This window comes from Sarcophilus harrisii, chromosome 1 (assembly GCF_902635505.1).
Source record: "Sarcophilus harrisii chromosome 1, mSarHar1.11, whole genome shotgun sequence".
NCBI classification, from domain to species: domain Eukaryota; kingdom Metazoa; phylum Chordata; class Mammalia; order Dasyuromorphia; family Dasyuridae; genus Sarcophilus; species Sarcophilus harrisii.
The window spans coordinates 154,616,296-154,643,083 of record NC_045426.1 but is presented as its reverse complement, the minus strand read 5'-3'; the positions used below and the strand labels follow the sequence as shown (position 1 = coordinate 154,643,083).

Sequence of the window (26,788 nt, the reverse complement as noted above, 5' to 3'; positions counted from 1 at the left end):
ATTAAATCAATTATACTGAACCATGCTAAATTAGATAACTATTGTCTCTATCAATTCCCCTGACTTAGTACCTTGTAAGAATCCTTTGTTTCAAGTTCAGAGTTCTGGCCCATAACAATGCTGAAAGGGTTATCAAACTGCATACCCTTTGATCTAGCAGTATTTCTACTGGGTTTATATCCCAAAGAGATCTTAAAGGAGGGAAAGGGACTCACATGTGCAAAAATATTTGTGCAGCCCTCTTTGTAGTGCCAAGAAACTGGAAACTGAATGGATGCCCATCAATTGGGGAATGGCTGACTAAATTGTGGTATATGAATGTTATGGATTATTATTGTTCCCTAAGAAATGACCAGCAGGATGATTTCAGAAAGGCCTGGAGAGACTTACATGAACTGATGTTGAGTGAAATGAGCAGAACCAGGAGATCATTATACATGGCAACAAGAAGACTATAGGACAATCAATTCTGATGGACATGGCTCTTCTCAACAATGAGATGATTCAGGCCAGTTCTAATGATCTTGTGATGAAGAGAGCCATTTGCACCCTGAGAGAAGACTGTGGGAACTAAGTGTGGATCACAACATAGCATTTTCACTTTTTGTTGTTTGCTAACATTTTGTTTTTTTTTTCTCATTTTTTTCCTTTTTGATCTGATTTTTCTTGTGCAGCAAGATAATTGTATAAATATGTATGCCTATATTGGATTTAACATATATTTTTACCATGTTTGACATATATTGGATTACTTACCATCCAGGGGAGAAGGTGAGGGGATGCAGGGAAATTGGAACACAAGGTTTTACAAGGGTCAGTGTTGAAGAATTATTCTTACATATTTTTTGAAAATAAAAAAAAAAGCTTCAATAAAAAAGAAAAGAATATAGTTAGGAGAAGTGATAGTCAAAGAAAATAAGTGACTCAGGGAAATTAGGTCCTTTGATGCACAATCCCTTCTACTTCCTACCTCTTAAATAGATACAATAATTCATTTAGCAAAGTTTATAGAATGGAATTTTCATACAGTTTGGAGATCTACCCTGATAAACAAAGTATCTTTTTTATTAGGCACAATCTGGTAAAACAAAGGGTTTGGGAATGCCCAAGTTTAAAGGGGGGGAGGACTAAGAAAGGAGACCTCCCCTATTTCCTCTATATCACTCACATCAGTTCTTTTCTGCCCTACTTCAGATCTCCTTGTTTCTATCCTTTCCTTTTCCATCTCATCTTTCATAAAGCATGTTTTCCATAAGAATGGTATTAGATATGTTAAGCTATGTTAAACCAGCATTCTCCTAATCTACCTAAAAATTTAGCAATTCTATTTAAAAAAGAAAACCATAGTTAAGGATGATCTCTTTGAAGAGCCATTCTAGATCTCTATAACTTTGGCTTTCTTTACTAGATAATTCACTAACCATCTTCTAATTGAATTATTTTATAATTTTTAGCTATGTGACCCTGGGTAAATCACTTAACCCCCAACTGCTTCACCAAAAAATAAAAATTAAAAAAAAATAAATAAATAAAAAGAAAAAGAAAAAAAGAGAAGGAAGGAAGAAAGAGAGGAGGGAGGGAAGGAAGAAAGAAAAGAAAAATATTATTATATGGCAGGCAAGTGAGTGAATCTAATTTGGTCTGTTCAAACAAATTATTGATGCTGAAAAATGAAAAAAATTTTTAATGTGGTTTCCCTCCCCCATGTGTTCTCCAAATATCTTATATGTCTTTTGGTTTACATGCTATATCTCTCTGTAGAATATAAACTTCCTAAGAGCAATTTTTTTTGTCTTTGTACACACAGTGTTAAATACAGTGATATGTGCATAGTAAGTGATTAATAAGTGTTTATTTTTTTATTATTGATTACCCTCCATGGAAATTAAGATAATATTAATAACTACTCACACATAAACATACTTTCTCATCATATATTGCACAGATTCTTCCACGGAGGATTTATTGGACAACATGGATAGGAATCACAGCTGTAACATATCATTGGAACAATTATCTATAGCATGAGATCCACTGAATTAAACGGAATTATTGTTAATAATTTCCTAATATTAACAATCTTTATTAAGTATTCACAGCTTGAGGTTAACTTTTTAAAACATCAGCTTTCTGAAGATATTTTACTTTTTTCCAGCATTCCTTTCTCCAAATTGGGGTCAATTAGCCTTTTTTCTGTTCCAAAGAAAGTACAGTATATGATTTATATCTCAGACTTCTGAATGTTATAATATCTAATGCACATTTCAAAGATTTCAATGTCAAAGATCTATGCTATATTGTCTACGTAATATTTCTTGGATTATATAGGCTATGTCCACATAGGACTACCGGAATGGGCATTTTGACTGAAGAGATCCATCTAAACAATCCATTAATTCAATAAAAAAGAAAAAAAAAGCTCAACTAAATTAACCATTTTAAAAATTAAACTGACTTACAGACTAACAACTTTGTGAATCCAATTATAATTTAATCAAATATAAAGCAATTTTTATTTCAAAAGGCAAATTCATTATTATTTGTTTCTAAATTGAATAGTAAATCCTGCCTTCTAGCCTGCAATAGTCTTATACTGAACTATAGAATGTTAGGAGCTGGAAAGAATTCTTTAGGATCATCACTCCCAAGAGATAAGTACAATTCATAAGCACCACATTATTTCATTTCGAAGATGTTATTGTGTAAAGAAAAGTATAATTAGCATATTAATTTCTATTTCTCATTTCCTAACTAAATATTTTAGGGCAACCTATTCTATCACTATTTGTGATAGTATCTTTCTGTGCATTTACTTAAACTGAACTCAACATATATTTTTCTCACAAGTGGATTAGTATTCCAATACAAAGTTTGGTTTTTACAATTTAAATAAATGAAAATTTGTAAATATATTTGTGTGGCTGAATAATTTATTTCCGTTTTGATAATATAGAATAACATAATTGTTGATAAATGAAATAAAAATGCTGCAAAGTCCTTAATATATTAGTAAATCATCTTTTTTCGTTGTTAGAATATATATATATATATATATATATATATAATATATATATATCAAAAGTACTTGACATGAAGTATTATATGAGGTAGAGAAGGATGTGGTAAATGAGGTAGATGAGAAAAATCAGATGATGTGGCTACAAATTGGATTTCTGTCACTTACTACCTGATATCAGACACTATCTACTTATGTTACCCTGAGCAAATAAATCACTTAATCATAATTACCTCCGTTTCTTCATTTGTAAAATGAGCTAGAGAAGAAAATGGCAAAATGGCACAGTATTTTTGACAAGAAAGACCTAAAGGAAATCACAAAAAGTAGAACATGACCTAAAAAAAACTGGACAACAACCCTTCTTACTATCTATCTATGTGGCTATAGTACAGTCACATAATTGTTCTGGGTTTGTTTCTTCATCTGCAAAATTAAAAGGTTAGATTAAATAGCTTTGAACATCCCTTTCAGTCCTAAATATATTATTCCCATGTTGATAAAATAACTGTTTCAATGAACCCATCTGTTGCATCTTGAACAGTTCATCAGAAGCAATATAAAAATATATAAGGAGAAGTTAGGTAGCACAGCAATAGAAAATCATGTCTGGAATCAGGAAGAACTGAATTCAAATGCAGCCAAAGATATTTACTAGCTATGTGACTCTGGGTAAGTTACTTAAATTTATTTGCCTTAATGGACAGAAGCAGCTACACCCAAAGAAAGAACACTAGGAAATGAATGTAAACTGTGCATTTTTGTTTTTCCTCCTGGGTTATACCTTCTGAATCCAATTCTCCCTGAGCAACAAGAGAACTTTTCAGTTCTGCACACATATATTGTATCTAAGATATACTATAATCTCTTTAACATGGACTGCTTGCCATCTGGGGGAGGGGGTGGAGGGAGGGAGGGGAAAAATCGGAACAGAAGTGAGTGCAAGGGATAATGTTGTAAAAAATTACCCTGGCATGGGTTCTGGCATTAAAAAGTTATTTTAAAAAAATTATATGCCTTAGCTATTTCATCTGTAAAATGGGGATAATAATAGTATTTACCTCTTAGGGTTATGGTAAGGATCAAATGAGATAAAATTTTTAGAGTGCTAAGTACAATGACTGGTACTTGTTAAGCATTATATAAAAGTTATTATTTAAATTAAATTAATCATTCTATCAATATGCTCTATACAACAAAATCAAAGTAGCATCATGGATCAGAAAGAACACTAAGTTTGGAGTTGGAAAATTTCAGTTCCAATTTATAAGCTATATATATATATATATATATATATATATATATATATAACTAAGTATGAATGAAATAGTCTTATTTTTTTACAAAGAAACATATTCTCTGATATTGTTGGTATTTAATCCATGTTGATTAATAAGTATTATGAGATATTACTACAGAAAAACAGTACATCAGACTAGGAAGGACTGCAGAACGATTTAGTACAAGGGTTAGAAAGCTACCACCTGAAGCTCAAACTTAAGCTGCTGCCTGTTTTGGTACAACCAATGAGCAATGAGCTGAGAATGGAATTTTTTTTTTGCATTTTTAAATACAATAAAATTGATTTAATACAAACACTATTCAAAGAATGAATCTCTAATATGATGTCTGTGAAGGGTGCTCACCTAATCTCTGATCACACTCAAGAACTTCTAAAAGAAGTCTGATTTATCTGGGAAAAGTTCTAAATCAGGGATGAGGAACATCTGGCTCATGGGCCCTATAAGGCCTGTGAAATCATTTGCTAAGGCAACAATCTCAGGTGATGATGAGCTGAAAACTCCCACTGCTTGAGTTCTGTAAGTTGATAATTTTGTATGGCCTACAAATGATGTAATAAACATCCAAATAACTCTTGGTAGAAAAAAGGTTTTCCACCCCTGTTCTAAATTATTTGATTTTATTAGCCATAATAATGCACATTTCTTAAAAATAAACAAACCCAAAGCCAAATTAATTTTAAATTCAACACATTTTTTATCATTTTTCTACATATATACAAATGGCACTTACCACAAATGAAATAATCTTGAATTTTTCACAGAGATTACCAATGTTTTTATTCATAAGCAACGTATCTATCATTTTCAATCTAACCTTAATGTTATGATAAATATTACAAAATAATATAAAGCAGGGTTTCTTAATTTTTCTTATATAATGGACTCTGCTAGCAGTCTTGTGAAGCCTATCAACCCCCTTCTCAGAATAATGTTGTTAAATACATATAATGAAATACATTAGGATTATTAGGAAAACCAATTATACTGAAATAATTATGAAAATATTTTTTAAGGTTCATAAGACTTATAAAATTAAGAACTTCTGATATAAAGAAAATTTGGGGGATTTGATAAAGACTAAGTTTAAAGCCTAATATTGCTGCCTAATATTACTAGTACTTCAGGATAAAATTATAAGAATACTTTCAAAACATTTTTCTGCAACATTTATGCCTAGAAATATAGCTATAAATTTCAGTCATCTTAGAGCTTTGTATTTATAAAATATTGCTTATATATAATGATGGACTATCATTTAATAAAGAATTAAAACATTAAAAAAATCCAAACATTTTAAGATATGTCTTGTTCTACCCCAATAACAAGTGCCCTTTGAACAATGTAGTATAATTTCCTACCTGTTTCTGGAGCCATCTTTGATGTCTTCTTTGCTTCCTTCTCAGATTCTTTAATTTGTTTCTCTCTCTTTTGCTTAGCCTTTGGTTAATGGCACCCAAGGAGAAACCAGAAGATTGTAAGAATCCAATAGATGAGATGTCTTCCTCCTCTTCACCAGGCTCTTCCACACCACTAACAGTTACAGGGAAGTCCATCCGGAAAGGCAATTCATCAATAGTATTATTATGGTGAGAATGTACAATGGAAGCCTCTAAACCACACTGAAATTCTTCTTCTCTTTGTCTTAGAGTATTACAGGAAGGCACTGTAAATCTTTGCAGTAGCCCATTACCATCAAAACTGGATGAATCTGGAGAGGAATGACTATTTTTACTAGAACCTACATACAAGCCATGAGGGTCAAAAGGCTGTGTTTCATTTAGTCTGTTACAGGCAGGAATCTTACCATGTGTTTCATATAAAGTAGGCAATAAGGCAAGTTTCTCTCTGATGTTCAGATCCAAACTATGTGATTTTCTATGAAAAGCTCTTATACTGCATCTGTCATTCACAGACTGGGGAACAAAAAGACAGTATTTTGGATTAGATGCTTTGAAGTGCAGTTTTTCAGTTTTCGTCTCAAAACTGGTTGATCGTACCTCCAGGCAAAGAGCTTCAGTTAATCTTCCTGGCACATTATTTTGGGCCATGTTTAAAAACCTTGATTTCTGTTCTCCCAGGCAACACCTGTACTTTTAAATGTATTCTCCTTGTCGAGCCCTGACTGAACTCTATGAAGTGATAAGTAGTTTAATGATGGTCTCGTTAGTCTGATTACAATAGGCTGGTAATCTGTCCTGCTTTTGCAAAGATGTACAGCTACAAATTGACCACAGGAACATTTTGGGCTGCTGCTGAAGTTAAAGCCCCCCAAACGGGCCCCACAAAAAGGGTGATTCAGTTTTCCGATTGTCTATAGTGCCTAGAGGTACAGAAAATAAAAACAATGCATTAATTGTGTGTGAGAGTGTGTGTGTGTGTGTGTGTGTGTGTGTGTGAGAGAGAGAGAGAGAGAGAGAGAGAGAGAGAGAGAGAGAGAGAGAGAGAGAGAATGAATGAACTGATGTGAGAAACAGCTATGTGAAATTTTACTATGGTAAAAACAAGCTTTCTATTTGTAAAAAGCAGCTTGAATAGCAAATGAAACAGAACTTTCAATTAAAAGCAATTCCAAAATTCTAGAAACTATTATTTATAAACTATAGTCTGAATATTACTTTTAAAATTATAAAAAGTATACTTAAATATCTACCCACAAATTGAATATAGAGTTCATATATAACTATAACCTAGAAAATAAAATTGTCTATAAAGTTGAAAATTGAAAGTAAAGTCTCAAAATAAAGATTCTATTATGGCACACTTCTTTCATACTAAGCTTTATAGGAGGCAAAATTTTACAAATAAAGCTTTGACTAGCTTTTTACATATAACCAAAGAATGCTGGTCGTATCCATTAGGTAGAACATAATTAAGTTTCAATTTTAAAAACTAGTAGCAAAATGAATTGGTTTAAATATTCATTGTTACTGTAGGAAGTAACAGAACATTTGCAGTGCTGTAACACATTTTGTAAGGTGCAAAACATTTATAAATACTGAATTGTTTTTCTGGGGAGATAAATGCTGCAAGAAAATGTCTAAATTTTGCACAACTCCAAATATTATAAAATCAGAAATCTGCACATAAACAAAATTTAAACAATCTAAATCTAAAAAATTTAAATAAAGAAGATTAGGCTTCTAAGATTTAATCTTAGAATACACACACACACACACACCACACGGACAAGGACAAGCAGGACTTTTCAGGAACAGATATTTCTGGACTTCTGAATATGGTAGAATATTCAGTTTTAGATCATGGTAGCAATGGGAGGAAGTTTTTTAGTGAAAATATATTGCTCTTTTCAGACTGCTTTCTGAACAACCTAAAAGAATGTCTATTTAGGATTTGTTTTAAGTTTCAAGTTTCAATGCAGCTTCTATCTTAACAATCACTTCTAGATTTGCATCATCTAGCCACATAATAAATAAACATATTCTGAGGTCCTAAACAGTGACCCTAGAAGATCAAAGTGTTTTTACTTCCTCCAGAATTGTAGTTCAGCAGAGATTTGGGCAACCAGGTGGCACTGTGGATAGAGTATTGAGCCATAAATCAGGAATATTCATCTTCCTAAATTCAAATCTAGACTCAGATATTTATAAGCTGGGTAACCATAGAGGGCCAGAACTCTGAAAAGTTGTACTTGAATCAAGATCAGCAGGGTTAAGCACCTACTCAGTGTGATATGATGATATAATGGTTGCGCATGCTCAATATGCTGTAGTGATGTAATCATACTGAGGTATTTAAGGGAGTCTCAGACACAAGAGGATTCTCTCTCAGCCACAGACAAAGACCAGTCTCAAACACAGACACAAAGAAGATTTCAGACCTATGTGTCAACACATAGTGATAAAGACATCTTTGACCAGCCTCGTGGTGGTTCTCTTGCCTTCATCACTTCTCTACTTAAAGACCAAGGCTCGTCCAGAGATCCTCCAGAAAGCTAGCCTGGACATTACAGGTAACCCTCAGTAAGTTACTTAAACTTGACACTGTTTGTCTCAGTTTCCTCATTGGTAAAATAACCTGGAGAAGAAAATGGCAAACCACACCAATATCTTTGACAAGAAAACTTCAAATGATGTCATGAAAAAACTTACATGACTGAACAACATATGTTCTGCAATTAATATGAAAAGACAGAATTTACACAGGATAGGAAACATAAATGGAAAAAATATGCTTTCTGTTGGCTGAAGGGAAATTAAGTTAGAAGTGAAATACCGAAATCAAATATAAACCTAATTTTATCCTATAAGATTTGAAATTAAATTTGACAAAACCTTTTTCTTTTTTAATGAAGAATGGTTTACTTGGATCACCATCTAGCCATCGATTATCTCAAAGAAAACATTCCTGTTTTTTTAAAATATGTACATACAAGAGATAACTTGGCTTTGACACAGTGACTAGTGAATTGAAGAACTGACCTTATAATAAGGAAGACTAAGGTTCAAATCCTGTCTGTTGACACATAGTGACTATGCAACTCTAATCCCTTGCTTTCTAAAGCTGCAGAAAAGATATAGATCTGTAATGGTCAAGGAACTTCTTACTTGGCATACCCTGCACTGATGAAATCACAGATGTGGTAAAATACACACACACATACACACAATCTCTTGCAAGGGTATACAATTAGTCTACATTTACTTTAATACCTGAAAGAAATTACTCCATCCCAAAGTAGAAAAGCCCTCCAATCATCTGATTAAGAGCTATACTTCTGATCAGGCTGTGTAAGAATATGACTGAAGGGGGCACACAGAAGCCATTGTCAGGTAATATATCTTAGTAGGGATCATTTTATAAGATGGTTTTCCCAGTATAATTCTTAGCTAAGAATTAGACACAGGCTGACCGGCTGGAACAGGATAGATTCCAGAGAGTGGAAGCTACTGGAGGAAAAGGTCTAAAAAGGAAGAATACCAAAGCCAAACTACTGCTATTTCACATTTTCACTTACTGCATGCCCCTAATCAAGAAGTATCTTACAGACTAAAATAAATAAAGTGTATTTCCTATATAATCAGTCATTCCTTTGTGTGCCTTTTTCTTCTCTCTCTGACAATGTCCTTCTGCTCTTTTTTCCCCTCTTATACTAATTAAAACTGTTTTCAGGAAATGATCTAAGTCAATTTCACTTTAGTTTGAATTACACATCATTATGTTCCCTCTCCAAGGGGTTTTTTACATTTGCAATTTATACTTCTAAGTATGATTATAAGCTTTTAGAAAACAATTTCATATCCAACATTGTGGGATTTATGTCACATCAATCTTTGGGTATTTAAATATATATATATATTTATTATATATATTTATATATATATATATGTATATATAAAAATAATGAAATGAATGAAACAATTAATGATTAAGGTTTACATCCCATTTCTAGAATTTCATAGATTTGTGAACAGAGAATGGTGGAGGGTTTGGAGGAGAGTCATTTGACTATTTTCTTTGCATCCTAAAATCTTATTACATAAGCAACTTCCCAGAAATGAACGATCATTTATTAAGTCGTCACTATGTGAAAACATCTAAATTCTATGGAAACAAATAGAAAAGTGAAAAATCAAAGGACCCTTTAATGGGAAAGAAAATGCAAAATAGTTTAGCATGCCATGCTACATGTCAGGACATGTCAAAAGTGCAAATGTTCTAAGGAACATTAGCTGGTTGGATGACAAGGTATAGAAATACTTAAATAACTAGGCCAAATGACCATGGTGGGGGACTTCAGGGCATAGGTAGGAAAAATAGTAATGACTGTTAATCCTCCAACCTAAGCTATGTGAGCTCTCAAGCATTTAAAGCATGAGACTGGCTCTGAATGCTGCCATTGTTCAGGTAACTGGGACAGCTATGTCCCGTTGTGCAAACCAAGTCTCATTAGCTGAAGAATCTCTTGTTACAAGGCTGAATTTCAATCACCAAAGTTGATAATGCTGACTTATATGCTATCAATTCAAGACATCAAAAATTTATTAAGCAGTTTCTGTGCAAAGAAGGTATTAAGTTCTAGATGCCACATTTTTGGAAGGATATTGCTAAACTGGGGAACATCCTGAATAGCATGATCAGGATCATGGCATCCAGAACTGAAAACAATACTCTGGGTACAGTATGATCAGGTCAGAGCACAACTGACAATACAATATAGCTCAGAAGAAAAGAAAGCTTTATGGATCCTATACTATACTAAGCTTATAGTCCGTAAAAATGACCAGATCGTTTCCATTCAAACAGCTATCTAATCATGCCTCTTCTACCTAACACTTGTTCATTTTCAAGCCAAATGTAAGACTTTTCTTTTACACATTAAATTCATTTGCTGTTCATATGGCATGATCCCAACACTCTCCTGGTCATGCTACCTTCGAAAAGAAAAAGCTTGGATATTAAGGGAGAGTTATTATTCATTTTCCTCTTTCCACACTGGAAAAAAGATTAGATTTTTTCTTGTTATTCTTAGGGAGAAGGATAACAGAAATGGATGAAAACTGAAGAGGATTAGATTGTGAAGTAATCATCTAAAAGTTAGATTTGCTGGTTTGGAAGGGAATTTCCCTTTACTAAAGGTCTTTTCAAGCAAAATCTGGATCATCATGTGCTGGATATATTTGAAGAACAGGTTGTGCAATGTATGGGTAGGATCAGATGATCTCTGAGATAATTTCCAACTCTGAGACTCCTTGTGTGTCATATCTCCGGTACATAATGTCATCAGGGCTGAAATCTGTGATTAGCATTACCATCAATGGCAACAAAAGTATTAAGCACTGACTATATAAGCCAGGTGCTTTGGTAAGTGCTGAAGATACAAAGAAAAATACAAATATGATCCTCACTTTCTAGGATTTCATATAACGAGGTAGGAGACATGCAAATAACTATGAAAATACAAGAAATAAGCAGTGCAAATAGGTAACCTCAGAGAGAAGGTACTAGCAAGTAAAGGGTAGGGAGAAACTGGGAAAAAATCTCTTAAGAGAAGCTAAGATTTGAGGGCAGCCAGGTGGCATAGTAGATAGCACCAGCCCTGAAGTCAGGAAGACCTGAGTTCAAAACTAGCCTCAGACAGTTAACACTTCCTAGCTGTGTGACCCGGAACAAGTCACTTAACCCCAAGTGTCTCAGCAAAGAAAAAACAAAACAAAAAAAAACCTAAGATTTGAAATGAGTCTTGAAGTAAACCAAGAAGGCAGAGGTAGAGGTGAGGGAAAGAATTACAAGTATGAAGGACAGGCAATAAAAATGCCCAAAGTTGGGTGATGGAACTATCATACTATTGTTGGATCATAGATTATGAAGAAAGGAGGAAGGTGTAAAAAGATTGGAAAGGTAGGAAGAATTCAGATTAGAAAGGGCTTTAAAAACCAGGAGTTTGCATTTAACCCTAAAAATAATAGGGTACCTTGTGGTTTATTGACCTGGGGGAAGGGTTTTACAGTCAGACCTTTAGGAAAACCATTTTGGCAGCTGAGTAGAAAAGAGACTAGAAAACAGAGAGACGTGAAGCAGAGAGACCAATCAGAAGACCAAAATAATAGCCTAAGCATGAAATTATGAGAGCCTGTACCATGTGCAGCTATGTGAATGATAAGAAAGTATATATTAGAGAACTGTTGTAATGTTAGGAATGACAAGATTTGGTAACAAACTGAATATGTGGGGTGAATATAAATGAATAGTTGAAGATGACACATAGGTTCAAACCTGGTGGTGATGTTCTTGACATAATAGGGAAGTAAAGAAGAAAGGATTTGTTTTAATTTTTGTTTGAGGAAAGTTGGGAGGGAAGATGATGAATTCTTTCCTTGTCCAGCTGAGTTTTAGAGGTTTAATGGCCATGCATTTTATGATGTCCACTAGGCAATGTAAGACAGAAAAAAGGTTACTGCTGGCTAAACAGATAAAAGAATATCTATATGGAAATGCTAACTGAAACCAAAGGAGCTGATAAGATCACTAAGTAAAACTGCATAAAAGGAAAAGATAAGAGGGCCATAAAAGAGCTTTGGAGGATACTCATGGTTAGTAAGCTCCGTCTTCAATGCAGATCTAGCAAAGGAAATTGGGAGTTTTCTGTGCAAAGAAGTTGCTAAGTATTAGCTGATTTTAATTCATAAGATATGTATTAGTATTATCATACTGAGACTAATGTTTGATGTTGGAAGCCAGTCTCCTTTCAAGTTCTCCAGCTATCTGTTTGTTTCTCCCCCACCCCCATACTATTTAACATTTTTATCAGTGATTTGGATACAAATAGATGGTTATTTTATCAAATTTCCAAGTTTCACAAAGCTAGGAGGAGTCAAAATACAGGATGACAAGAGTCAAAATATAAAACTGCAATGATAGGCTATCTAACATTTAGCATCAAATATTAATCATCAGACTATTCTTTTTCTGACATTAAAAACTCCACCACTTCCAAATTTTTTATCTCTACGATTTTTCAAAAAGAATAACAACATGAGAAAAGTCAAATGTTTTGCTAAAATTTAGATAAATCAAAGCTACATAAGTCTCTGGAAATATTCTAATAACTATTCTAATAATAGTAAAAAGAGTAATGTAATTTTTCATGAAACCGGTCTATATCTTTTTGATTACTGCTTCCTTTTTTAAAATACTTCAAAAAAAAAAAAAAAACTTTACAGGTGTACACATAATTATTTATATTCCATCACCTGCCTTTGTTTCTATCTTCTGCACATATCATTTTTGAAATCCATAACTCTTTCCTTTTTTCTTTACCAGAATTATTCCTTATTTGTCCTTAAAATTTCTTTCTTAAGAGCGTCCATCCCCTTTTATGCTAACTTTCACTGTAATATTTTAGCCATGGAACTCCACCTGTCTTCCCTCTAAATGCTTTGCAATCTGCTCTCCCCAAATCCAGAGTATAGGACAGATTTCCTCCTTTTTTTTTCAATTTCTTTACAATGTTCCCATCATTTCTGTCCCTACAACTGGTTTCTCCTGTTAATGAGAATTGATCTAATAAAGTTTCCCCCACTGATTCTTTTCTCTTTTGAAACTAAAAACAAATTATTAGCTGCCCTAGTTGGAGTTTTTGTTGTTGTTTGTCTGCTTATTTGTCTAATTTGCTAATATATATATATATATATATATATATATATATATATATATATATATATGCCTCTATGACACTAAATGCAAAAGAGAGGTGAGCAAAATGCTAATGTAGAATGTACGGCAAATCATTACTGATATGGGGAAAGTTTTAAGGGAAAGATGATCTTTGAGTTAGTTTTTAAACTAGGAATCAGAAATTGAAATAGCAAGAATTGGAGAAGACAGCATTTCTAAGCAAAGGGAATAGTGTGAGCAAAGGCACAAAAGGGAAAGTGAGTAGAATGAGACAAGGTTAGAAAGGTAAGGTAGTATTAGATTGTGCAACTTGCTAATATAATGAAATTAAAGCATATGTACAGTACTTGAGGATAACACAAATTTAGCTGAATAGACTGTTGTTTTAAGGTTCCCTGAATATACAGACAGCATATTTACTTTGCTACAACTTGATGTGATGACATTCAAATGGCATGTTACATGCAAGCAAAGAGTGGACATGTAGTTTTTTAAACCTCTGAAACCAAATTCTCCCAAATGGAATAAATCCCTCAAGTTAAAGAGCTTAAACTTAAAAAGAAAAAAAAAAATTCTTGGAAACATCTTTTTTGAAATCGTTTTTGGTCTAGAAAACAGATACCTACCTTTTCTAGAATGTAATTCATCCATTCTGGAAGGACTTCTATATTCATGTGCCACACATTACAACTATTCTGAGGTGTAAGAGCTAATTCATGACCATTCTGCTAAAGAGAAAAGCATGAGATTAGTGATTACCAGTCTAATATTCATTTGGTTCATAAGTTATACATATGAGTTCAGCACAAAACACATTCCAATTCAACAGGGGAAGCAAATATTCAACTTTGTGCTCACCCTTTCCCCCAACCAAATACAAAACAAAAACAAAATCATCAAACAAAAAGCATTTTTGAGAAACACCTATTCGATTAAAGTGGGGATCTAGTTCTGTTTCCATGAGCTCATGAATCAAAAACATGTTTTAGCAGTAAGTTATCTAGGGTTTTTTCTTTGTTATTAAATTCTTCACAAGAGTCTCTTGACTTCCTGCTTTTAGCTATCTTCAAAAATGACTGAGCATATCTATTTATTATTTTCTCTTTGGCATGTTTTAGGAGGAAAAAAAAATTCTGACCACTGTCACTGCAATTTTGTTAAAGTTTCTGATTTTGGCACAATTTGATTATTGTTCTAGTAATATATCTGAAATATTGGCAAGTTATAATGCATTGCTCAACACATCTATTATGAAGAATACAGTGTCATCTAATAGGAAGGTAAAGAACTCTAGATGGGGAAAAATGATTTTTTGAGCTCACAGACTGTTGAAATTTTAAAAATATAGAGAGACTCATGACTGTCTTCCCTATTGGTCAATCTGCTAGCTAGAAATATATACTGCAGAACTTGGAGAGTTAATACTCAAAACTAGATATATTGTCTTGAGCAGAATTCTCAGACATGATGAACACCAATTTCAATGGAAGGTAACAAACAAGATATAACACAATCTTAAATACTTACTCTGAGAAAAACACTACTAAACTCTATCCTGACATCCAGAAGCTCAAACTCTAATTAAAAGGCATAAAATTCCTGATTTGAGTGTCCTATTATTAACATTAAACATGTCCAGTTCCTTAAACCCATTCTCACAACATGAGTTCAAGATCATATACTTTTCTGCTTTTCTCCTCTGAACACTCTCTGGTTTATTACTTTCCTTGAGAAATTCAAGTGCCTAAAACTGAATGAAATACTCCAAAGCATATAGAGATTATCAGTTCCCTATTCCTGGGAGATACATCTCTTTTAAAGTAGATCAAGAGTCCCTTCTATTTGTGGCTGCCACATCACACTGTTGATTCCTTTTGCATTTGCAGTCCAATACGAATTTATGATTTTTTTTTTCAGGATAACTGCGATCTAAGAAAAAATTTATAAGCTGATTTTTGTGCTGAAGTGAAAGACTTTATATTTATCGCTACAGAATATCATTTTATTTTTTTATGCCACAAATTTTAAGCTGTCAAGATCTTTTAGTATCTTGTTATTCAGTAAGTTAGTTATCCCTCTCAGCTTTCTATCATGTGCAGATTTGATTAGCATGCCATCTGCCTTTATCTAAGTCATTGATAAAAATATTAAATAGCACATTGCCAAACACAGATTCCTGGGGTATTCCACAGAAAACATCTAACCATTAACAACTACTCTACAAATCTGATCATTCAGCCAGTTTTGAATTCATCTGATTGAATTATCATTAAATCAAAATCTCTCCATCCTCTTCACAAGAAAAGTGAGATACTTAAACAAAAGTTTTGCTAAAATCTAGGTAAACTATATGTACAGTATTGTACTCATCTACTTGTTTAGTAATACTTTCAAAGTAGTTAGTTTGTCATGATCTGTTACTGATGAATCACCACTTGTTTTTAGTGATGATTGTTTCCTTTTCAAGATATTCAATAACCACCTCTTTGATGAACTTTCTGAATTTCCCCAGGAACAGAAATCAAGCTCATTAACCTAAAGTTTGCAGATTATATTCTCTCTTCTTTTTTGAAAATTGGTAAATGTTTGCCCTCCCCAAATGTTGTAGTAGGGCTCCTGTCTTCCATTATCATTCAAATATCACTGACAGCAACTCAGTCATTACATCTATCTGGGGTTATAGCTGTTCTGCACTTGGTGACTTGAATTCATCTAGAGCAGCTAGATATTCTCTTACTATCTCACTTATCTTAGATATTGAAGTCCTAGTTAATAGGTTGGGTTGTCATTTCCACTATAAATTTTTTTTTCCTTTACAGTGAAAAATAGAAACAAAAAACAGAATTGAACATTGGCCATCTCTCTTGTCAGGTATTATCATTTTATCTATCTTAAAAAAAGATTTGAGCCTCCTTTTTCTCTCAACATTGCTTTAAAAGTATTCCTCTTTATTAGTTTTAGCTCCTCTCATCAGCCATCTCATTCTGAGATTTGGTGTTCCTGAAAGTATTTTTAAAGGAATGTGCCATGCTCTTTATATTCATCTTATATATCTTGGACTTGCTTTCATTTTCTGTGCTTTTTAAAACTGACATGGCCAATGTGGGAATTTGTTTCATAGGACTATGAATATTGGTTTCAAGGGTTTTTTTTCCTTTGTCTTTTTTTTTCTTTTTTTCAGTAGTGGAGTGAAGGAAGAAGAAAAAAATTTTTGTTTATTGAAAAAATAATTTAAAAATATTTTTAAATGAAATAAAATTTAAGTTGGTTGATAAATATTGGCCTTTTCAGACAAATCCCATTTTTCCTCTTCACTGGAACTATTTCTCTTTGTACTTTCATAACTTTGTTTTTGAGTATCTCTTGTCCATCCATGCACCCCTCCTATCCTAACAATCCCAATCCTAGATTGATTTCTCCTGAAGTATTTTAATCTAAGGAAATCTATATCAAATGGTGGTTAAATCTCAAATCTTTCTCTACTACAAACTCTTAAGATGGCAAGATCACATTACCTTCTCCAAAATTCTAATCATTTTTACCTCAAAAACTCTTCAAAAATCAGGTCTAGAATAGAATTTCTCCCTATTAATTATTCCATTTCTTTTGAAGGATGAAACTATTACTCTGCCACAGAGAGCTCTAGCAAATGAAATCTATCACTATTATATCATGTCTCTGCTTCCGGGCTTGTGATGTTTCTCAAACTCTTCATCTATTTCTTCAGAATTTCTATTTAGGTAGTGCACTCAAATGAAAAAATCATTAAAAAAAAAATTCTCCTTTTACATTTACACAAATATTCTTCATCATACTTCTCCTTATCTGGATCCTGGATTTCCTCGCATGAATGCACCTTATACCTTTTACCTTTTAAAAAATATACTTGGGGCAGCTAGTTGTTATAGTGGATAGAGCACCAGTCCTGAAATCAGGAGGATCTGAGTTCAAATCTGACCTCAAACACTTAACATTTCCCGGCTGTGTGACCCTGGGCAAGTTGCTTAACCCCAGTTGCCTCAGCAAACAAACAAACAAACAAAAATATATACATATAACACACATACACACACACACACACTCACACACACATATACCAAACTCAGTGAACAGTCACTGGCTTCACCTTATCTAGTGTTAATGAAATGAAATTTGACCCCTAAAGCCCTATCAACTTTAAAAATATTTTTTGCATTAGCATTTGAGGCCACATTTTTTACTACTGGCTTCTTTTTTGGATTTTTCCTTTAAATTTCTGGTATTAGAATTATGGAATTAGAATTATGGCATTAGAATATGATGGCTACTCATTCGAGTAGTCTGTACTCACTCTCAGTTTCTTGGCATCTAAATCAAGAAGAGAAAATGTTAGGCAGGGGTATGCTGATAAATAATTAACAGCCAAAGTTCTCTGCAAAAAAATATAAGAAATGCTTTTAAGTTAAAGCTGCATTATTAACATTTTATCCATACCTTTCTTAACTCTAAACAAACCAATGAAGAAAAAAAAAAACCAGCCCCAAAACTGAAATAAAAAATAAAGCCAAAAAAAAACAAAAAAACCCAAAAAAAAACCAAGTTTTGATTCATAGTTTTCATTAATTTCCAAATCCAAATACTAACAACGAAAATCAGCTCTCACAAGCAGGTATAAGCTGACTCCAGCACAACACTTTTTTAGGTTACATTTTCACACAAAAGAAAGAACAGATGACAAGAGGAATGATCTCTCTCCCTTACGGACAAATTTAAAAATTTTCTGTCCTGCGTTCTTATATAGGAAAAAAAATGTATACTATAACAGACACTGTTTTCAACAAACTTTTTTTAAAGAAGAAAAAGAGGTATTCAAATAAATGACTTCTGAATTAACCTTTTCTAAGTCTGAGAATATAATTGCAAATCACAATTCAGTGAAAACACATTTGCAAGAAACTGAAATTATAGTTTAATTTCTAAAGGTTTATCAATTCAGAGTAGAATTAATAAAACTATAAAAAAGTTAACATTTAAAAGGTTATATTTTTCAAATATCTAATATTTGAGGAAGCTTCTGACAGAAGTTGAATCACAATTTATGACTGAAATACAGACAGTCCTTGTGGTACTAATAAACTACACTTTTGGTAGATGAGAGGAGTTAATTTTAGACTGGACTTCTTGTCCTCAGGTTGGTAATATTAATTGTAAACTTTCCAAGAACTATTTGTCTAAATGTATATCTATTAGCTTTTCCTAAAGACAGTCCTCTTTAGATCAAAAGAACCAGATGATACAACCAATATAAAAATAAATAGTAAAAAATATATGACATTAAAATTCTAATGAAATAAAATATTTCACTGAGGACTAAGTAAGACATATCTAGTTTTAAAACTTGAAAGCATATAGCTTCTACATTCACCTCACCTGGTGTTCAGACACAATTTGTGTAGCTGATACCAGATATTTTTGAAGGATATTGTATACCTGGGAAGGGAGAGGAGACAAGCCAGTCAGTCAGTCATAGCAGAATTCCAGTTGCAAACTGATTGCCACCAAATAGCAAGCAAAGAATCTTGGACTCTCTTTTTCCAACTCTTCCTTCAGGTTGAAGGGATCTGAATTTTATACCTAGGAATTGTAATGAGACAAGCCATAAATCATGACACAAATCCAATTGCAATCTGGCTTTTAGGTAACCAACACGTACATAGCAGATAGTGTGGGATCCTCTCTTTCTTATATACTTCATTTACATATTAAGTTTGATAACACACAGGGCCACATTGTGAATATCACCATTACTTACCTCTACTAGATTGTAAGCACCATTATGATAAAGACTATTTACTATTTAAAATTTTAGTCTTTTCTAGGACAGTGGCCTATGCTTATTGGATACTCAATAAATGATGCTAAATTCAGATAAAATAATTATTTCAGTATTTTATCAGCTTTTCCAGAAATTCCGAGTATTCTAATCAATAGATATTGATGTGAGAGCTTACATCATCTAGGTAAAATAAAAAAGCTGCCACATAATTAGAAGTCTCAAGGACAGCCTGGATATAATTTCTGTTCAATGTCCAGGAATACATGCACAAATGTGGTTTCTATTTTTGCCACTTCTTCCTTTTCCAAATTTTTCCTCTATTCCACTAACAATGGATGTGAGTGAGCAACTCCTATTACTCCTTATCTAGGTGCCTCCTTTATTTTAAGTCAGCTATTTGAAATAGGAAGACTAGAGATCCTTTTCCATTCATACCTATGTACTACCTGTCTAGCCAATGTTTTCACAAGTTTCCATTTTCAAAGGATGGAAAGTAATTTTAAAAGACTTAATTTAAAATAATTGTTCTTTGTTAGAGTTTTTTTTAAAACTTCAGTTATGCTTTTTATGCCTTGAATACTATTACAATTTTAAATCAATTACTACGTAAAATATATCCAATCATAATTTCTAATACCTACCAATTTAAATCTGAATCCTCTAAATACCTATCTATAAATCTTGTTTACATCTTTATTAGCTATTACCTTCAATTTTTCTAGATTAAGAAATTTGCTAATAGTGTATTTTGTAGAAAATTACAGATAGATATATAATGGATTACCTTTTTACTTATTGCTTAACAATTCCATTTTAATAAATCACAAACTGGATAATGTGAAATGATAAGTATTTCTGGATTTACTCGCACTAAAGAATTAATAAAATGTGTATGATGATAATGGCAAATTGAAAGAAATATATTGGATATCAACCAACCTAGCAGTACCTAATATTTGTATAATACTTCGGTAATAGGTCTTATTTTAGGTTCAAGGCAAATATGAAATATCCAAGCCTTTCATGTTCCCCACATCAACATTTAAAGAAAGTAGTTTAGGCTTTTTACTGATTGGGAAGCTGAGGCTTACACAGTTTAAGTATGACCCAAGGTCACAATGCTCTTAACATGTCAGAGGCAAAGTTGAACCCAGAACTTCTGCTCTCTCTACTATACTAGGTAGCCCCTCTGCTAAAATTGACATCTCTAACCCAACTTTATTATTCTTTTCTCTAAAAAGCCAGTGTTCTTAGCAATTCTTTCCTATGTAAACCATAAATTTAATCCTTATATCATTAATTTATTTCCAGAGTATTAAAGATATTGTACAGATTTAATCTAACTTTTAAAATTTTCTTTGCAAGTGGACTTTAAGGAACTAAAATTGTTAGCTAGAATTTTTGTATTGTATAATTAGATTCAAAATTCTTGCTTGTTATATTTACCAGACATATACATAGGAACATATAAAGTTTAACACAAAAATGAAATTTTATTTCCTTTTTAAAGGATTAATGTAGAGCCCCATGTTAATTATACATTGAAACCAAAATAAGTTACAAGCAATAAAATTATCTGAAAATATTTATTGAATGTTTATTATATGGGAGACTCTGTGAGGATTATAAATTAGCATAAGACATAGTCCTTGTGTAATCTGCAAACAATTCCACATTTTTTCTATAGTTTTTTCTCTATGAGACTTTGCACATTTAAATTATTGTTTTCTTAACAGAATTTTTTTTCACTTTTTTGGTTTTACCAATGAAGAAACATTTATTACATATAAAGAATTTAACTTCATTGGTCTTTTGGAACTAAGAAACTTTTAAGGGCTAGTTAAAAATAAAGGCTTATTAGTCTACTATGTTTTAAGGTATTATAATGAAATCAGAAAAGCATACTAGAAAATTTTCTTTTAAAATTTAAACAGCAGGCTAATATGCCTTGGAATAATTATTATATTTTTCAATGAATACATTGAAAGCAAATAGATGTTCTCTAAATAGTTAAAATACTACGAGTTCTAGTAAAATATATAGGAGTAAAAATACTCCTATGAAAATGAAAAAGATCATTTATAGAAATTGACATAGACTAGAAGAAAGGGGAAAAAAAAGAAGTGGTTTATATTGTATTTTGTTACTTTGTTCTGGAAACTGAGGTGAGGAAAATGGGTATAGATAAGATTGTAAACACAGAAAACTTACGTAATTATAAATGGGATGCTATCAACTACTTTCACCCATGTTTTCATAGAAAAACATGTTCTTGCACAAAGTAAATGTGGAAACTTTTTATTTTTAGGAATAGGAACTATACTCTAATTTCACTGGAATAAGGAATTCCTAGCTGAAGAATTACTTTTCCCAATGCAAGTCAGTACATTCTCTACAACTTCAAGACTTAAAGCAGGAATCTTTTTTGGTCTCATGTACTCCTTTCATGAAGTCTGAGAGATCTCTTCTCAAAATAATGTTGTTGTTTACAAACATAATTGAATTAAATGTTAACTTATTTGGATATTAGTAAAATTAAAAATGTAAAATTATTTCCATTCAAGTTCACAGATCTCTTGAAATCTTTCCACTGATAGATATGAACCCAAAGTTACGAATCTTGATCTTAAGACAGGTGTTTGGAAAACTAAGATGGTTAAATGATTTATCTATGGTCACACAGTTAGCATGTTTACAAAGTATAATTCAAGTTTGGGACTTCTTGACACCTAAGTACAATTTTCTAGTAATCGGGTAATATTACATTCTTTTATTTCAAAAATTATTATGATTACATAAGGATTCTGGATAATAAAAAGATATATTATACTTTTAAATAGTTATTACTGTAAAACTTAAATTTAAAAGCAAAAAATATAGATAAAATATTATGTATACATATAAAATCAGGAATGCAAAAATGAACAGGAAATCAGATCTCAAAGTATTAATTCCACACCAAAATATCTCTGACAAACACATATGCTTTCAAAGATTAAAATTAAAACAATTTCCTAAGGTTTTTTCTTTAATTATAAGACATTTAGCATTTAATACTTATGTGGCTTTTTGGTTTATGATAATTATAAAGCAAAAACATTCATGATGTCAGCAGTAGAGACAGGAAAGTAAAGTATAATGATCAGGCAGCAGAGGGAGCTAATGCATTGTCTTTTAGTTTGCTATTATTCCTCTTCTCTGCTTTTCTCCTTTTAAGGATCTAGGAGATTTTAAAATTGATGTATATAAGGACATTAAATTTTGAAATAACTTTTATGGATGTTGATATTCTCTTATTAAATAATTTTTTTTACAAGATATCATATTTGAAATACTTTTTTCAGGTCACATAGCAACTGAGTTAAGACAGCTGAAGCTGGAATCCAGGTCAGGAGTCAGGTCTCCTGGCTCCAAATTTAATACTTCTCTCATTATATCAAGCTAAAATATAAAGAATTTTTGGAATATAATGTTATTATCTGGAGATGAACAACTGCATGGCAAATTTCTTTGATTTTGCCGTTTCCCAAAAGGATACTAAATTTGTCTGTACTATTAACCACCGCTACATAGTGTCTTATCCACAGTTGAAAGAGCCAATTGTTTCCCAAGTAAGATTTCTACTATTTGAATCTTTAGAATATTGTAACTAAAAATTTTTTAAAGGCGGTGCAGTGAGGTGGCAGCTAGGTGGTGCAGTGAATAGCATACCAGCCCTGAAGTCAGGAAGACCTGAGTTCAAACCTGACCTCAAACATTTAACACTTCTTGGCTGTGTGACCCTGGGCAAGTCATTTAACCCCAATTGCCTCAGCAAAAACAAAACAAAACAAAACAAAAACAAACACCCAAAAAACCCACTTTTAAAGGCACACCATATTTTCACAACTATGGTATTAATGAATCTTATCAATGTGGAAAAGGAGCATTCCCAGAAATTTTTCAGTGGTCATGATCTAAGTCAGCTTAGACCTTACCTAGCCTGAAAGCCAAAAATCTTTAAAGAAAAGTTCCTAGTGAATACTTTAAAAAATAGAAAAAGCCATACTTACCTCTGACAAATAGAAAAAGCCATACTTACCTCTGACAAGTGATTTCCAAAACAGTTGGTGAAACAATCGGAATTTGCTATACATTTTCTACACTTCCAACAATGAAGAATAGCTACTACTTCTTGATTATACAATTTGATTCCCATTTCAAGTCTTTTCATCTGTAGGAAACATTAATGTATTTTTTTTTTAATTAGGAAGGAACTAGGATGAGTAAACTTATTTTGCTAAGTTCTAAAAATTACATCAGTTATATTTAGGGACTGACCATTTTATTCAATGACCATGATAATAACGTATGTTATTTTTTTTTCTTGTCAACTAATTTTCTTTTTGTAGAATGTTTTAATGTTAATTATAATGAACTGTTAATTTTACCACATATTATCTCTTTTGCTAATGACAGGAAAAAGCAATTCCTGAGGGGCCATTAAAAAATTACTGTAGTGATTTGAAAATAACTATTTTAAGGCTATCAATGTTCTTCATTAAACTGGGATGTTGTATAAGACATGCAGTAATTTTAAATTATGATATAACAACTTATCTTTTGTGTTTATCCATGTGTTCCAAACTACTGCAAGAATCAGGAAACTTACTTTATGATCATATATAATGATTTTCATCTTATTAATTGTTCTCAGTAGAATAATTTACTAGACTACCTACTTTAGTATGTGTAGTAGAAATGAGAAGACAAGAAATATTTTCACAATATTCATTAGCCTAATATCTCACGTGGGCTAATAATGATAAAGGACAGCATAATGCCTGGCACATAGGAAGCAAACATCAGTTAAAATTATTATTATATTCAAATATGGACTTTCATACCAAATTTTATTTTAAGCTATTTAGAAGATTGTTTTATAGAAACAATACAAGGAATTTATGTATTTAAGTCTCAGTGTAAATAATAATTTATTTAAGCACTATTTTTCTTTAAGAAAAGCATTTTTAACCTTCATTTAAATGCCACCTGTTAAAATGCTTTCTCAATTAAATTTATCTCAAATTATGAGTTTTGTATGCCACTTAAGGTAATGTTAAGTATCCCCAAAGAGATGACAAAAAAGTAAATTCTGAAAGAGTGATCTTATTTTCAAATTTACATCCTAAGGAAAAAAACACTGATGGTTTTTATAATAGAAGGCAGAAATATGAGAAAAAAAATACCTTAAGTAGAAAACTTTTGATAATTCAAGCATATGCTAATGTACAAAAGGGGTATTTTTCCCACACGGTATTGTGAAAATCTTCACATATCACTTATTTCCCTCTACTCCCCCATTTTTAAATTTTTGGCAGCGGAAACTGGAGTTAAGTGACTTGCCCAGATCACACAGCTAGTTAAATGTTAAGTATCTGAGGCTGGATTTGAACACAGATCTTCTTGTCTTCAGGGCCAGTGCCCTATCCACTACACCATTTAACTGCCCCTTCTGCTTGCCCCCATTTTTAAAACAACTTCTAGATCCATTAATTACTTTCTGCCTGTTAGCAATTTCATTAATTATTCTCAATTATTTAAAAAAAAAAAAAACTTCCTAATGCCTGATGCTCTTTTCATTCAGAAACCCTGAATATTTTCTTCCTTTTTTTCTATTAGAATTTGCTATTTTTATCTGTTCACAATCTCCTTGAGATAATTAGCTTTTTCTTGTTCTTTAATATTCATACAATATCTGTTCAAAAATGATGCCATCATCTCACAAATTTGATTGCTTGAGACAAGAATCATGAAAACTATTTTTCTTCATAATTTAGTTCTTACTTTTTTTCCCCTTCTTTGAAAGAGTAATCATGCTCTTAGGAAGTTTCTCTCAATAGAAAGCACTTTGTTATAACAAAGGGTTAAACAAAGATCTACCAACTACTAGCTAGTAGGGCAAGAAAAGATCATTTTATTATAGTACTGGTTCCTATTCATCTCTATCTTGGGAGAGAGTTGCAGAGATATTAATTAGGTTTACAATTGTATTGCTAGATCTTAAAAGAGATTTCTAATAGCAAATTAGAGCTCTAAGAACCTGCCTATTCCCAATTCTTATTAATACATGTATAATATTTATAAAGCACTTACACAGTGGCCTGTACATAATAGGTGCTTAATAAATGCTTATTCCTTTCCTCTCTTTGTTTTTATCTTTTGTTTTCAAGTTAGGTTTGGGAATCAAACATCTTTGGTAAAGGATTAGGAATAGACAGAAAAGATTGGAAAATATTAAATAATTTTTTAAATGAAAAAAAAGTTGTCATAAAGAATATGGGAAAACTCAGACATTAATGTATTGGCGCTAGAATTGTGAAATGATTCAGCCGTTCTGGAGTGCAATTTGGATTTATGCCCAAAGGGTTACCAAACTGTATGCCCTTTGATCCAAACACTACTGGTCCTGTATCCCAAATAGATCATAAAAAAAGGAAAAGGACCCACATGTACAAAAATGTTTGTAGCAGTTTTTTGTTTTTTTTTTTGTAGTGGCAAGGAACTGGAAACTTGAGTGGATGCCCATCAATTGGGGAATGGCTGAATAAGTTATAGTATATGAATGTGATGGAATATTATAGTTCTATAAGAAATGATGTGTAGGCTGATTTCAGAAAAGGCTGGAAAGAATTATACAATTGATGCTGAGCAAAGTGAGCAAAACCAGGAGAGCACTGTACAAAGTAGCAGCAAGATCATGTAATGATCAACTATGATAGACTTAGCTCTTCTCAGCAATACAATGATCCAACACAATTCCAATAGACTTAGGATAGAAAATGTCATTGACATCCAGAGAGAGAACTATGGAGACTGAATGTGGATCAAAGTAGAGTATTTTCACCTTTGTGTTTTGTTTTTTTTTTTTTCCTTTTTGGTCTGATTTTTCTTACACAACAAGACAAGTATGAAAACATTTAAAATACTTATACATATTTAACATATATTAGATTACTTGAGGGAATATTAGATTACTTAGGAGATAAGCAAGAGGGGAAAAAATCTGCAACAGTCTTATAAAAATGAATGCTGAACACTATCTGCATTATTTAGAAAAATAAAATACTATTAATTTTTTTGAAAAAAAATTTATCATAAAGGGGAAAATGAATCCATGTTATTTCTATATATTGCTAACCTACTTGTAAGGAAAGATTTATAAGTATTGTCCAAAATATATGTGCCAGTATTCAAGTTCCAAGAAAACAATCAGGTGCTGTCTGTGGTTCTGAATCCAGGCAACAGAATCACTGTTTAAGATCTAAAAATCCCACAAAAAATGGTTGTTTCCTTACGTCAAATTTGGGCAGACCTATAGGAAGCTAAAAAATAACTGCAAATATCTACAAAGGGTAGTAAAAAATGTACTCATTATCTTAAACTAATTAGTTATGTTAGCACTGTTGGAAAAGTTTTTTTAGAATTGTGATACAAACACAAACTAAATAAACTCTATAAAATTACATTTTCAGAAAA

General features: G+C 32.1%; 1 protein-coding gene across 1 annotated transcript in view; it reads right to left on the bottom strand.

The window, feature by feature from the left end:
• RNF180 (ring finger protein 180) overlaps positions 1 to 26,788 on the bottom strand; it is a 151,668-nt gene that overhangs the window by 81,431 nt on the left and 43,449 nt on the right. Inside the window, 5 exon segments of the mRNA XM_031937404.1 lie at positions 5,679 to 6,382; positions 6,385 to 6,640; positions 14,082 to 14,183; positions 17,786 to 17,866; positions 23,352 to 23,483. Coding sequence (XP_031793264.1) covers positions 5,679 to 6,382; positions 6,385 to 6,640; positions 14,082 to 14,183; positions 17,786 to 17,866; positions 23,352 to 23,483 — 1,275 coding nt within the window.